Here is a 15919-nt window from a genome sequence, read left to right on the forward strand (position 1 = left end):
TTTTTCTATGTATTTGGTTTTTTACTTTATTTCACGGATAACTATATAATTTTCGATAATACTTTTATTTTGGTAGTACAGTCTGGTACTTAGTTGACTTATTTAATTTATCCACTACATTTTTGTTGTACACTTTCTGCATGTACACACTTGACACTTATCGTTGGGATGCGTGACTTGTGGTGTCATAATCCCGACGTCATGAGTCTCGCGTTTTCGTACGTGGGAGTCAGGGCATCACAATGAACATTTCGCATCTATAAACGAAGCAATTACTGCTCTACCATCCACTAAGAACAACCCAGAGAAAGACTGATTAGTCATTCTTAAGAAGTCCATATCGATTTCCTCTTTCCAACACACCCCAATCTTTTCACCTACTTCCACATTAGAACTAAACTTCAAGAAATTTAGACTCATTGCCCACCTCTGAAGTTTTTCCACCGCATGGAAAGGTTTTGAAATCACCAAAATTGACATGCCTAAACCCCTTATATTCCACACTAAAATTTTATCAATCATAGATTCAATTTTTGAGGTTGGGCTTTCACCATACTGGACTTTCTCATCGCTGAAACCTCTTGCATTTGCACCCCAGGGTCCGATCGATAATCTTTTAGACAATCCTCCACGAACTCAACATCCCCTTCCGATAATATCTCAAACCTATTACTGCAAACAACTCTATCCTTTGGCCCATCACTTTCACCCCCAATTTCTGAATCCACCCCCTCCTCCTCATTCTCCATATCGTTATAGCCTTCACTAACTCTAGCATCCAATAACAAGATAGTTCCCTCAGAAACTAGTCCCCTAGCAGCCTCCCTCGTTTCTTCTTCCGGAATTATGCTCACAACCTAGTCCTCTAGCATCCAATCGTACCTCCTCCTGTACCGTCTCCTTTTTCACCACCATCCCAACAACCGCTTAATTAACTCGGGTGTCTTTATGCCCAACCTGCCTCTATGTTTTTTCTTCTCTTTCCTTCCCTGACTTTATAAACCCAATCTTTTTTAAAGTCTTTGGCTTTAACACCCCAGCCCTACACACGACCGCCGTATGCCCCTGCCTAAAACACTTATTGCAATAAAATCCCCCTTCTCATAAACCACATCCTGCCATAAAGGGGGTTTTTGCCCAACCACTAACAGGAAGCCACCAATCGGTTCATCTTGAAGATCAACCTCCACAAAAATTCTCACCCCTGTAACCCTTGTTCTATATAATGTTGCATTATCCGTACCCAGAAATCTACCAAATCTAGAAGCTAGAATTTGTAGACAATCAATCCGATACAGATGAAGGGGCAAACCTGGTAGGAAGATCTATTGAGGCATAATTGAAGGCTCCTTCACATCAAAGTCCACAGTCCAATTGAAAAGTCTGAACTGACATCCGGCCACCATCCTCCCCACTCTTGCCCAAGCATGAAGGTAGTCTTTCTCATTTGTCAAATGTAAGAAGACGTGGAAATCATCCATAAAGTTGACCATCGAAACCTCAGAGAAACCCCAAGTTTTGATAATCTTCAGTCGTAAGACATCGATTGACAGTCTTGCTGCCAGAAATTTCAGCACAAGGTAAATTTGAGGTCCTCTGCTACTCTGTCTATCTCCACCTCAGAGAAGACAAACCCCAACTCACCATTGATCTGTTCTGGCTTCCTTAGAGGAATTCAAAATTTTGACTGCGACAATAGCCTCAGCAGAGCTTGCGCAAATGACGATCTCTCTCCCCCCACTCCAGACGGCAGACCACCCTTCTCAGACTCAACCCTCTTCTCAAGTCTAGACCCCTTTCAACCGACCACTAGCCGTCTCCTTCTCATTTCCTCCGGCCACAAGGGACACCAGAGTGCCACCCAGAGCGGGCATGAGCCGCTGCCTTAGTAGCAGAGCAAAAAATGGCAAATCGTCAAACCCTAGTAGAAGGAAATAAATCGCCCTCCAGATTTACCAAAATACCCTAGGCATGTCCAAAGGAATTCCAACAATAAATCAAAGAATTTAGCTTAATTGTTAATGCATGAATTTTGGAACACATATATCTACGTACTAAGAATGCCTTTGTCCTCTCATGGTCTGTAGGTTCTCTGATCTCTCTCTCTCTGGTTTGCTTGTCAATGGGATTAATATTAGAACATAATTAACTGCCATATCTCATTGCATGCGTCTCTGCCCAGATTGCTTGCCAATGAGCTTTGGAAGGCTACCTAGCCAGCTAGCTTTTCCAAACAAACTAATACCTCCAATAAAAGCAAAGGATAATTACAAAGTTGTTCATAAATGAAATAAAAATTACAAAGTTGTCCGTAAATGAAATAATTACAAAGTTTGTAATATGCATGGAACTGGGGCTTTTATATATATTAAGTCAATGAAGTATCTTGCCCTAAAAAAAAAAAAAAATTCATGAAAGTTATCATTTGTACAGTTTTTGGGATTAAATCAAAAAATATTTTTTAGAACGAAATTGAGTGAGACCGTTCTACACACCATAACGTGTTCGAATGTGTTTGATCAGCTTTCGATATGAAAAAATTTCACCTGTAATACCTGTTCGAACAAGATAAATGAACTTAGAGATTTTAACGGTACATACTATATATAACGTAGAACATTTTTTTTTTTTTTTTTTGTGGCTTTAGAGGTTGTTTGGATTTTAAATTTTAAACCTAACAAGTTTATATTCTACTGCAAATATCAATAATACATGCTTATCCAATATCCACATTAGTTAGTAGTTTTTTATTTCAACACAGATATATACCATCATGTAATTAATACAGATTTCGATCATGTCCATGCACTTTCCACAGTCAAGCTCATCTCGTTTGTGTGCATAAATGTAACACACATTATCCCACATCATTATCCCCTCGTACATGTTCCTTCGTCTTTGCGCTAGTGGCGTTGACAACATTTAGAGGTAGGTACGTGCACACAGAGACAGTGACAGGCACATCTAGAAATGCCATCGACAAGAACATCGAACCTTTTCTTCCGGAAGCAAGGGAAGGAGTTTATGTCCTTTATCTGCTCCAGTAAAATACACTGTTCTACCCTCACTTTTGGGTTAATCACCACAACAAGTGCCTCGTGCCTGAAGTGCCACTCTTCCTTGATGAATTTGATGCCCGGAATAGGTGAAAATTTGTGCACAATGTACAATGGCAGCTCGGTGCCGCGGCTTCTAAACTTCCTTTCCATGTCGAGGGTTGCCTGGTCCACAATTGGGATCCACACAATCTTACCACGATTTCCTATCTCTTGATGGAGCTGTTTCAGTGTCAAAAGATCATTCTCGGAGACGTCTGGGCCCGAAATAAGCAATAGCACGTACTTATGCTTCAGTATATCGAAGTTAACCTGTTTGTGCGATATAATTCTGACGTTAGCACCGGATTCAAGTTCTAACCGATGAGATACGTAGCTCTTATTCAAGTTAATTATTCTCTTAATTAGATTGGTCGATTTGTATATCAGCTAAGCTATAGTTAATTATAAATAGTAATATCACGTCTTGTTTTGTGTGGACATGACTTGATCTTATGCAGGGTAGTTTTTATTTTCTGCGTTAGTATACAGGGCAGCTACCATTGGCTCTTTATTCGACTAATTCCTTATGGAAGAAATGTCACAACTCATAAAATAATTGTGATTTTGGTTAAGAAATGTAGAGGATCTGATCAATTATAAGAATTATTCTTTGTGGTAACTGCCTGGTGCTTCTTAGTTAATCATGAAAGAAAGCAATAAGAAATAACAGTGTCTTCGTAATAGTTAGAACAATACAGAGTTATGGGTTACCAGAGCAAACCTCAGTAGAACCGTCAATGAGGAGCTGCATATTACTCTTGCCATAACACAGTGCTTTGATCACCTCCGTGATTGTGGGGTGCGTTTGAAATTGATTCTCGAGTATCTGATAAGCCTCAGTCTCAGTAGCCTCTACAAGCATTAATTAAACAAGATATTTCCTTAGCATTACTCCCTTTTCGTGACACTGCAATCTAGGTGTAATAAGATGCAAGAGAAGAGGACTCCATTCTTTTTAGAACTCGGGCAATTATGCTTTCTTAACAGTGTGTTGCTAACCTATTTGTTGTTTGCAAATATTGAATTGCATCTTAAGATTGTTGAGGATGTGGTCAAGATTGTAAGCCAAGCTGGATAGGTCGTCCACTGCTTGCTGCCTGAAATCAGGGCAACCATGGTCATTTAATAGTGCTATATATGGGATTATATATCAGGTACATATATAACTTCAAATGAACCTTTATTAGTTCTAATTCTGTACTCATTGATTAAAAACTGCACAGCACTCTCCGTTGAGAGAGATCCAACAACATTGGAACCATGGATAGAAAAGTAGTACTGTGTTAGCATTGCCCGCACAAGGATCGATAGCTCAAGTGGAGAAATTGTCCTAATATTTCATATTTTCTAAACCCATATTCTTACACAAAAATAACCTCGAGTTAAGATTTTGAAGAGGGAATATTGCAATGGATCGACAATGAGAACTTACTCATCACCAGTGATGCGAGTCATCTGAGTCGAACAACCAACAACAGTTCTGATGACCCAATAAACATGAATGGGGATATGGTCCAAGGCTTTTGACAATGCTGGTACATTCTCTCTACCGTAGTTAGGAAGCTTCTCCAACTCAAAAATGCACCTAATCACTTCCATTGTTCCCTTGGTCAGATTGATAAGTTCAGTAAATGCTTGCTGGTGTTTCTGAAACTGTATGCGCCCTACTAAGACTGGTATTTGCTTCAGGGATGCCACTGATTTGGCGAGTTCATCAGAAGATTGCAACTGCACAAGGAACCAGAATTCTCCAAACCCAAAAGCAAAAGCCGCTAGTGTCATCACGGCCCTTGCATCCCATGAGTAGTCTGATAACATGCGAAGTATTGACAGTGTCGTTTCGTGTGCATTTCCCTCACCCGGAGCGTTGCAATCCATCTATAATTAATTACATATTTATTTGCTCTTTAATCAATGACATTCAAGGCAAATATATATTATATTTGAATAAATTATGCTAGTCTTCTAATTAGTAAGCCATTTTAGTTAATTAGTGTAAGAAAAAAAGGCTTAAAATAAAAGTTCGGGTCACAATATAAGAAAAATTCTATACACCATACTATCATCCTACTAATTAAGATGTGACACATTTTTTTTAAGATGCGACACATTTATCACTATTGAATGATCATTTATTGGATGTTTCTTTATCATCCAATGATGATAAATGTGACACATCTTACTTAATTGGATGAAAGTAGAATGTGAGTATGGTATATAATATTACTAAGTAAGTAATGGACAGTACTAGGGTGTACACTAAATGTGCATTCCAAATATGCATATAAGTACAATTGCATTTTTTTTTAAATATTTTTTAAACATCTTTAAATATTTAAAAAATTAAGATATACTGGTGTGCATATTTAGTGTGTATATTTAGAGTGCATATTTGGTGTGGGTATTTGAAATGTACATTTGGTGTGCATAGAAGGGTTTTCCATCCACATAAGATTTTTTTTTTTTTTTTGATAAGTCCATCCAGGATAAGATTTTAGACAACGATAACTTTTGATCCAAGAAGATTTAAGTGGTCATTTAATAAGTTAATATTTCAAACTGAATATCCAATGAATTTGTATCAGTAAGTAAGCCAAACTCTTTCCTTTTATTAAAATGATTACTGAGAAAGTTAGAAAGTGGGAGAGTGGGTCCCTCTCTCTCTCCCTTTTATGAATGATAGAGGTTATATATATATATATATATATATATATATATATATATATATATATTGTATTTGGGTAATGAGGTGATGTTAAATATTATGTGAATAATAGTGAAAAATAATAATAAAATAAATAATAATAATAAAATAACAAATAATTACTCTACTCTAGCCCATAATCACCAATTTAGAGAAAACAAAAGGAGATGAAATTAAATAAAGTTTAAAGTTATGATAACAAAGGTAATTTAAAACATTAGTAAGATTAATTAAATAGCTACTGTAATATGTTTGTATGATAAGAAATCGTTTTAATCATTCACAATTAGTATGAACATTATGGTAAAATAATCAGTCATTAATAGATCATGACTGTCCTCGCACCAGAAAAGTTGCAGCAGAAAAAAAAATTAAATAAGAACTAACTAACATGATAAAGTGGTAATATTATTAATTTATATGAATCAACCATGCACCATTGGTTAATTTTGGTTGTCTACAATGATACAAAGCATTACGACGGAAATTATTACTTTAAAAGAAAAGCCAAATGCTGACCTTGCAGGAAATCTGCTTAAGTATACAGAAGGGGGAACTGAAATTGGCACTTGGGGACATGTCCTCAACGTTTATCACAGGTGCTTGGGTACCCTGCGCGCAGTAAGCTAGCCGTAAGTAAAAAAGAATGTACTCACCTACAGCTCTGGCTTGCTGATAAGTTTCAAGGAATCTAAGAGAGATCCAAATGAATCAAACACAATAGCCAGATTCATGGATCGAATAAGCAGGACGGTAGTGTACCGGCAGAAAACTACCAACAATAGGGGTGGTGTGCTTAAGGATGTCTTCAACCACAACGAAAAGGGACTCGGCGTCAATAAAATTTCCTTCACCAGTAACACGGATAGCAGCAACTTGATTCATGATCTCGTCATCCAGCTTGTACGCCATTGATGCTTCCGAGCCGCTGCCCATGTTATGCTAAATATCAAGTCAATAAGAATAGAGTCCGAAACTAATTTTCATATTTGTGTGTACATATATTTGACGCAGCCTGGTTTTTATGTGCCGTTGCAGTCTTGCAGATCAAGCTCTTTAATTGATTAGGTGCAGGACGCCGACAGATGATGCTCGTGTTTTTTTATGCAAATTGCGTGGCCTACTAGCAACCATGGAAACAGAGATAACGAGTACGTCAAGCGGAAACCTGTAATCGAATCTAATAATTCAATTTTTGTCTATATTCTAACCAAGTCTGGAATGCTCGCTTCAAGTGGGGTCCATCTCGAAATCAAATTATAAACCTGTTTTATTATTTTCATTCTCATTTGAATATATAGGCCAGATTATAAACCTTAATGAAGTAATTTTTGAACCGAGTTCTTCTGCGCTGATGTCTTTAGTTTTAGAACTAATATTTCAATTTATACAACAGTTTGCACAGCGTAGCATCAATTTTCTTTTATTTTCTATTTTTATTTTTTAACACAAGGCACTGAATTGAAATTGTAAAAATGGGCGAGATCAATCAAAGCTTGTTTGGAGCCTCAGAATAAAATCTTATTATCAAACTTAATTTAAATATAAAATTTTTAAATTAATTATTACAATTTTTTTAAATTTTTAAATAAAAAATAAAAAATAATTTTAACTTTTTTAAATTTTCAAATAAAAATAATGTTATATAAAATTATATTATTATAATATTTTAATTTTATAATATTTTTTATTCAACTTTTTCTCTCATTTCTCAAAATTCAAAACATATTCAACTCAAACTATCTTATTATTTACAAACTAGCTTATTACTATTCATAAAAAGAGCTTATAAATAATAGTAAGATAGTTTGTGAATAGTAATAAGATGGTTTGAATTAATATTTTTTGAAATTTTGAGAAATGAAAGAAAAAAATTAAATAAAAAAATTATAAAGTTAAAATATTGTTAAAATATAAATTTTTAATATTATTTTTGTTTAAAGATTTAAAAAAGTTGATTTTATTTTTTTTTAAGTTTAGAAATTTTGTATTGATTAGTTTGAAAATTTTAAAATATTTGATTTGAAAGTATTTATGTTTATGTTATGTTTAGGAAGAAAATGAGATGAGATAGATCAGAATTTTAAGAAACAAATCCTGACATGGGGCTGAGTTTGTTCTCGCGAGTCCAATTACTCGAGGTCGGATCATAGGAGGGAGTGGGAGGAGGACTGAAGGCCTTCTTCAGAGAGAGAGAGAGAACTCTCTACGGGGTGTGGATGGTGGTGACCGGATTTGCAAAAAGACTTTCCTACGAGGCCGGTGTGGATGATGCACGTGAGCGGATTTGAGTTTGAAATTCTAGGAGAGACGAGATGAGGTAATCTCAAGCGGAGTGAAGATTGAAAAGAATTTCTTGTCATTTCCAGACCGGTGCACAAGAGCAAACTTTCAAACCCACGCTCCACGAGAGCACCTTATCTCACCTCGTCTCCCTCAGAATTTCAAACCCAAATCCAGCCACCATCGTCCACACTGACATCATAGGTAAGCCTCTCTACTCTCGCTCTCTCTCTCTCTCTCTTCCACAAATTCCCGTGCGCTTGTTCGGACTCTCAATCGTTGATCATTTTGTGTGTATCTTCAAAAGTGCCCATTCAGGAACCGGAGAGTCAAACATATATATTTTGCACTACACTGCGGGTCTCTCCCACACTCCCATTTTTTGTTTTTTCTTGTTTTCTTGTTTTCCTTTCTTTTCTCAGTTTCCGCGCGTTAATGTTAAAGCTGATTAGCATGGTATTTATGCCGTTATCTGTGGCGATAATTTTTTTTTTTCCTAAATTATTTGTAACACCCGGGCTCACCAAGGTCAGGTCAAGACGTGTTATATAAATTTATTTTTTGTTTAATATTTATGGGATGCTGTTTGAGATTTATCGAATACTTTTGAATAAGTCACAAGTCTAAAATATTATTTATATGATGAAATATAAATTTTTATTGAGCTTATAATTAGGTTAAAGTTCATTTAATAATTTATAAACCAAGTATGCATTTCTTTTGTGGTGGCCCAAGATTTTATTCTAAAAGCCCAACATGACTACTCAATATCTCATACACGTTTCTACATTTTGTTTTTCTCATTCTCTAGGATTTCAGTTACCTATATAAATACATGCATATCCTCACGTATGTAGAAACTCCCTCAAGCTAGGGTTGTACATGTTCACTTCCCCACATCCCTACATCGAAGCAGCACCAATCTCACGCACACAACAAAGTTATGTTACCCTCTATATTTTCTTCTTTCATAGCCACCAAATCCTACTCTTAACGACAGCAAGGACACCATCAACTCTTCCTCCAGCCACTATAAAAAAGAAAAAAAAAAAAAACCATTGTCCATTGTTGCAGCACCCCAACACGCCCAACTACTCAACTATTGTTGCATGGGATCAAGAAGAAGAAGCTCCGTCAAGTGCCACCACCCCTTTTATTACAGATTTAATACATTGTAAATTGTACATAGAAATAAGATGTAATATGTGTAATGTTTCCATTGGTCAGTATCAAAGTTAGTTACATTCTGTTACATTTACCTCTAGTATTATTGTATATAAATACAGAGTTCACATTGTAAACAGATCAAGTTGAATAACAATAAGTTTGGAACTCCCCTTCTCTTCTTCAAACTTCTTTTTTCCTCTACTCTGTTTCATGGTATCAAAGCAGATACCTTAAAAGGGTTTGCTGTTGGTGTTATACAATAGCTTCTTCATCTTCTGCTTCTGTCTCATCGAATATGGAGAGTTTTGCTAGTCCTCATCATCTACAAAATGGTGATTCACTAGGCGCTATGCTGGTGTCAAATGTTCTCACTAGGAAAAATTATCGTACATGGAGCAGATCCATGATGATGGATTTAAAGGTAAAGAATAAAATTGGCTTTGTAAATGGGTCAATTATTCAGCCGAGTTTGATAGATGCTCCGTACCAAATGTGGGAACAGTGTAATAACATGGTTTCTTCTTGGATCATTAGTTCTGTGGTTAAAGAAATTGGTGGAAGTATTATTTGTGCAAGAACAACAAACCACGTTTTCTCTCCCTCTCATAACGTTTTCTCTCCTTCTCTCAGTGTCGTGCCGTCGCGTTGACCCCCTTTCGACCTCTGCCTAGCTCAATGCCCTATTGTGCCTCTCCATATCTCTTGGTCAGTATGGTCTGTTTGTCACACTATTTTGGTTTGAGTGATTGTAATTCCATAAATTTGTTTGTAAATTTTAGCCTTCCCAAAGAGCCCATGCATTTTATGGTCATTTCCTAAACACCTTGTCCTTATGCGGGTTGTATATTGGCTTGATTTTGTTTATATATTACACTTATTTTGTGAGGCCTTGAGGGCTTTGTTTTAAATATAAGAACTTATAAAGAAAATAAATAAGGATTTAAATTATATTATTTAGTATTAATATTTTTACAAATGAATGTAAGAAGTAAGTAGTAAGTATGAAACTTTATTTTGATCCCTTTTAAAAATAGATTAAGTCTAATTTTATTAAATGAAATTTTGCCTTTTACTTTAATATATTTTGTTATAATTATATTAAGAGAATATTAAGCTAAAGATGTATGTTACACGGGCTTAATTGTAATTGAGTACTTATGTTAGCCATACACTTTATTTTACCGAAATAATTTAAAGTTTAATAGTCAGAGAATTAAGTGGAAATCGATTAATTTGAGAAGGAAAGATAGTTATGGTTATGAGATTCTTAGAAATTTCGGAAATATAAGTTACTTTAGTAGTGCAAGCTTAAATATCAAAATGTGTGTTTAATTAGAAATTTAAGTAAGTTATATGTCTATTTTATAGGTGAGGATTGACATTCGTCTGACACAGTTGTGGAAAAATTTAGAGAAGTTAAACGATCGAGGTAAGCGGGGTTCTTATACTATACTTTACATAAAAGAAATGAACTGAGATTGATTTTGAAAAATATGCATGTTTTGTTATGAAAAGAAATTTGAAACAAACTCAGTTATTTGTTCTGAATTACTCATCAAATCTGTATAAAAGAGAAAAATATTCCTACTTCTGAACTATGCAAAAAGAAAGAATATAAAATTTATGAAAATTTGTACATGTGATGCGAAGATGTTCTGAATATATTTTTAAATGTGTGAAATTATTTAAATCTGTTCAGTACTCTATTTTGATAGTGATATCTGAAAACCTTAAGCATGACTTTCTGATTCTGTTCTGTTTCGTTATGGCCTTGTCATGGGTATAATAGTGATATATGGCCTTGCCACTGGTATAATAGCGGTTTACAGCCTCGCCATAGGTATAATAGTGATATAAAGCCCCGACACGGGTATAATGGTGGTTTATAACATTACCACAGAGGTTAAGCATGGTCTCTGTCCCGATATAATGCTCTGATATGATATGAAAATGATGTCTCAGGTTATAATATGCTAAAGGATTTTTTTTTTAATAAGAATGTTTCTGAAAGTTTCAATATGATATTTTGATAACATGAATTGATTATGCATTTTGAAAGCAAATGTTCAGATTCCGCATTCTGTAAGTAAATATTTTGTTATGCATTCTGAACTCTGTAAATGTTCATGTTTATATACTAGCATATGTTATCTGCTTACAGAGTTATTGATAACTCACTCCTTATCTTTACGATATTTTTCAGATGATTTAAATGTTTCAGTTGATGATCAAGATTAGGGAGTATGAGGGAGATTATTTAAGTATAGTGGATTAGGCAAAAAAAGATGCCATGATTATCGAAGAATGTTATTCGGTAAATTTTTCATGTTCTGTTGACGTGGTATATGAGAAGTTGACATTTATATGAAGACTTTATAGTGTTTTTAGATTAATTGTATTGGAGAAGTTGGTTTGAAACAATGAGTTATATGTGTACTTAAGAAATTTGAGTTTATATCTATACTATGAAATATGATTTTAAGTGAGAAGAAGTAACTCTCATACCCATCCCGGACCGGGGCGTTACAGTTGGTATCAAAGTCAAGTTTGAGATTCTGTAGACTTTATGGATTGGGTTTTTAGAAATCCGAAGTTTAGAGATTCTGAATATCTTAAAAATGATTTTGATGAGGTCTAAACTTTTAGAATTCAGTAGGCTCCAAGATGTGATTTTGATGATATTTACGGTTTCCGCATTTTTAGACTCATGGGAGGTAGCTTACGAAATCTAAGGTGCTGGTGGTAGAACTATTCTTTTGCATCATGTTTTATCTAGCAAGGCCACCCATCTTCTTGCTGTTTTAGACGTCTCTAAATGGTTATTCTAAGCTTGAATAAGCTTCTGAGCTCATTCTTTTGGGATAAATCTGAAGGTGAGAGTCAAAGGAAATGGATCTCTTGGAAGCATATATGTGCTCCCACGGATGAAGGTGGATTAGGTATTAGAGACTTTGGAGATGTTTAGAGAGCTTTATATATGAAATTTGCCTGGAATCTTATTAAAGACAATTCTCTTTGGACGGATTTCTTCAGAGGTAAATATGTTAAAGGAAATCAGTTATCCCTCTTAGAGCCTACATTAGGGACCCGCTTTTGGAAATCGATTGTCCGCAGTATCCCGAAGGTTTTAAATAGTTCCAAATGGGTTGTGAAAAAAGGGTAATATCTCATTTTGGTATGACAATTGGGATGAGGGAGGTCCTCTTAATGGTCAATTTCCTGTGTCTGCTCAACCTTTGATTAAGATAAATGAGTATCGCATTGAGAATGTGTGAGATATCTCTCTTCTGAAGAGATTAGTGGGCCATCAGAAAGCCAAGGCTCTGTACAACTTCTTGGCTAGACGGAAAGAGGGTCAAGATGTGCTTGTTTGGTTAAAAGACAAGGAGGACAATTTTATTACTAAGAGCGTGTGGGATTGTATTAGGGTATGGGCACCTCCTTTATCTTGGGCTCAGTGGATATGGCATACTAATCTCCCTAAGAAGATTACCATCATGATGTGGAAGGCTGCTAATAATTGCCTCAGTGTTGATGAGAATATTAAGAAGGTGGGTGTCCCAATGGCTTTCAAATGTAATTGTTGTCAAAAGGGTCATATCGAGGACTTGAACCATGTGCTCTACATGGAAAATTTTGCTAGACACATTTGGCGTCTAGCGGCCACACAATTAGGGGTTCATATTGCCTCTTTCCACACTTAGAAGGAACAAACTAATTTTTAATTTTTGGTTTCCCATGCGGGTAGGACTTCACAGGTTAGAATTATCTTTTGCATTCTCCCTTCTATTATAATCTGAAAACTTTGGGAGAGACGTTGTAAAGCCCGGTACGAGATAAAGTTTATACGGCAGAGTCGGTCTAGCACGCTATTAAATTATGGCTCCTTCGCATCATGGACCAGATTATGAAAGTGCTTTTTGTTTCTACCCAAGATATTGACATTTTGAATAGACTGGATATTCCAGTTTTGTTTCCGAAGTCTAGGGTTTCGGGAACCCAGGCACTTCTGGTGCCGGAGGCGTTATTCGAGATGATAATGGTATATTACTTCTGGCTTACTTTGTTTCCCTGGATCTGGGGACTAATAATTCTGCTGAAATTAGTAGCTTTTTGGAAGGCGTTCGAAGGTGTCATGCTCTTGGATTTTATCGTGTTCAAGTAGAGACTGATTCTAAACTTGTGGTTAATTAGATTACTAAGGATAACTATCCTATTTGGTATTTAAAAGATTTCTGAGATGATTTACATGAATATCTTAATAGCCTGGAGTATACTTAGAATCATATTTTTCGGGAATGAAATGTTGTGGTTGATTTTCTAGCTAAATGTGGTGCTGATGACTTGAACTCTGACTAGTCTGACAATCATACTTTGCCTAGTCCATTGAGGGATTTTCTCCACGTGGATAAATTGGGTATGCCCTACCTAAGGGTCTCGAAAGGTCTTTGTGTCTGGTAAGTTTCGCTTTATATGCTTGTCTCTTTTTGGTGTGCTTGTTTTTCTTGCAGATTACCATATATTTGGTGTGTGGGGACTAATAATTCTGCTGAAATCAATAGCTTTTTGGAAGGCGTTCGAAGGTGTCATGCTCTTGGATTTTATCATGTTCAAGTAGAGACTGATTCTAAACTTGTGGTTAATTAGATTACTAAGGATAACTATCCTATTTGGTATTTAAAAGATTTCTGACATGATTTACATGAATATCTCAACAGCCTGGAGTATACTTAGAATCATATTTTTCGGGAATGAAATGTTGTGGTTGATTTTCTAGCTAAATGTGGTGCTGATGACTTGAACTCTGACTAGTCTGACAATCATACTTTGCCTAGTCCATTGAGGGATTTTCTCCACATGGATAAATTGGGTATGCCCTACCTAAGGGTCTCGTAAGGTCTTTGTGTCTGGTAAGTTTCGCTTTATATGCTTGTCTCTTTTTGGTGTGCTTGTTTTTCTTGCAGATTACCATATATTTGGTGTATTCTGATTTAGATCAAGTGTATTCCTTTTGGCTGTGCACTTGGACTATATGAATATAATGGTTTGGATGTCTGGGTTCTGAATTTCATAGCTTATATGTACCTCTCAGGTGTCGTATTTGTAACCACGATTTTTCTCCGCCACAAGTGAGAGCAATTAATAAAATTATGGTACTGTATTTTTCTTAAAATTAAAAGTACTAAATAGATAAGCTCGTATAAATTATTTGTAAAAAGGTAGGTCCTGTTAAAAAATAATAGATTTTTTTATACTTTTTAACGTAAAGTCCATTTTTTTAACAAAGGTTTGCACAGAATTTATTTATTTGAAACTTATACAAATCATTTCTCTTGATTGCATATATGCTCTATAAAGTATATATAGCATGCCTCTTTTTTTTTTTTTTTTTTTCTTTTTCATTTTTTTATAGAGCTTGACTCATTTTCACTTTCTTTATTTTGTTTATAACTTATATTGCATATATATGACCAGAGTACCTACTCAAAATCTAATGATATGTAAGATTTTGTGCACTCTAGATCTCACGTAAAAATAAGAACAAAGATGGCAAAAAAAACAAAAATTGTCAGGCATGAGAATTAGCTAGGCGTATTATCACACAACTGACAGAATGATTTAAGTTTTTCTTCAGAGCTTTTTGGGATTATCTTTTTTATTTCTGAAAATCTATCCTAAGTAATTATCATCTTAATTTAAGACTTTGATCAACTGAAAGAGATATTGACGCATAAAGTGATTAGTTATCATTCTGTTTTTATAATGTATAAATAAATATAATAATTAAGATGATCAATAAATGCAACATGTAGAGTCTAGACTATATCGTATTAAATAGAGTTTATATTATTTATGTTAAGGTATTTAATGCAGTTAGATTTCATTGCTCTATATGTATTTTTCTAAATTGTAAAAATATTTGGATATAAAGTTATTGGAGATCTCTGTCTTGAAAACGTTAGCATGTTGTTAATTTCGGCAAAGCGACGACTTTTTTTGGCCGGAACTAGTTAGACTAGTCGCCGCTTAGCTATTTTCATGAGTATTCTTCCCGATGGACTATATAAAAGTTCAAGAAGGCAAATCGTTGGACAATAAACGATGGAGCAGGAGTTAAGAGAAGTACGGTTCCGCTTGAGGATGTCAACAACGACATAGGGGCAAACAACTACACCTTCAAACCTAAAGAGTGCGACGGGAGTAGCGAGATCATTAGGATTTGTTGGAGAACGCAATTATTTTCAGATATTTTCAGATTATTTTACTACAATTCAATAATTATTCATTATTATTTAAAAATTATTTGCTATTATTCATAATTAACTATTTCGATCACTATAATTCGCAGATCTTTAAGATATAGTTTATATCTAAAATGGAGCAATGAAATTAAAGCTATATAAGCTGTTGTAAGCTAAAACGGCTCGTCTCTATTAGTCAATGGTCAGTTTTGTTAAATAATAAACCATTAACATATAAATGACTCATGTCTTGCCGGCCGTATCGACTATAAGGCACATTAAAGCCAATAATTCAACTAAATTAAAACTCTCTGGCCTCATGATCAGCACACGTAACTTCCATCACAATTTTTTTTTTAATTTTTTTATAATTTATTTTCAAAATTAAAAAAGCACAAACAAGAAAAAAAATTAACAAATTATAA

At 35.0% G+C, this 15919-nt stretch overlaps 1 protein-coding gene across 4 annotated transcripts in view; it reads right to left on the reverse strand.

Annotated features, from left to right (window-relative positions):
• Positions 1–2789: 2789 nt before the first annotated feature.
• The window catches only part of LOC121236718 (protein SIEVE ELEMENT OCCLUSION B-like), a 30857-nt gene continuing 17727 nt past the window's right edge, over positions 2790–15919 (reverse strand). For 2 of the 4 annotated variants that reach the window (XM_041133162.1, XM_041133170.1), the window contains exons 2-6: positions 6322–6414; positions 4527–4976; positions 4098–4195; positions 3820–3950; positions 2790–3368 (exon numbers count right to left, since the gene is read on the reverse strand). In XM_041133162.1, the coding sequence (XP_040989096.1) occupies positions 2904–3368; positions 3820–3950; positions 4098–4195; positions 4527–4534 (702 nt within the window). In that variant the 5' untranslated portion in view covers positions 4535–4976; positions 6322–6414 and the 3' untranslated portion in view covers positions 2790–2903. Of the gene's footprint in view, positions 3369–3819; positions 3951–4097; positions 4196–4526; positions 4977–6321; positions 6415–6564; positions 6936–15919 lie in introns of those variants that run through there. The other 2 variants (XM_041133155.1, XM_041133147.1) reach the window with 2 other exon arrangements.

Source organism: Juglans microcarpa x Juglans regia, chromosome 1D (assembly GCF_004785595.1).
Source record: "Juglans microcarpa x Juglans regia isolate MS1-56 chromosome 1D, Jm3101_v1.0, whole genome shotgun sequence".
In the NCBI taxonomy this organism is placed as follows: Eukaryota; Viridiplantae; Streptophyta; class Magnoliopsida; order Fagales; family Juglandaceae; genus Juglans; species Juglans microcarpa x Juglans regia.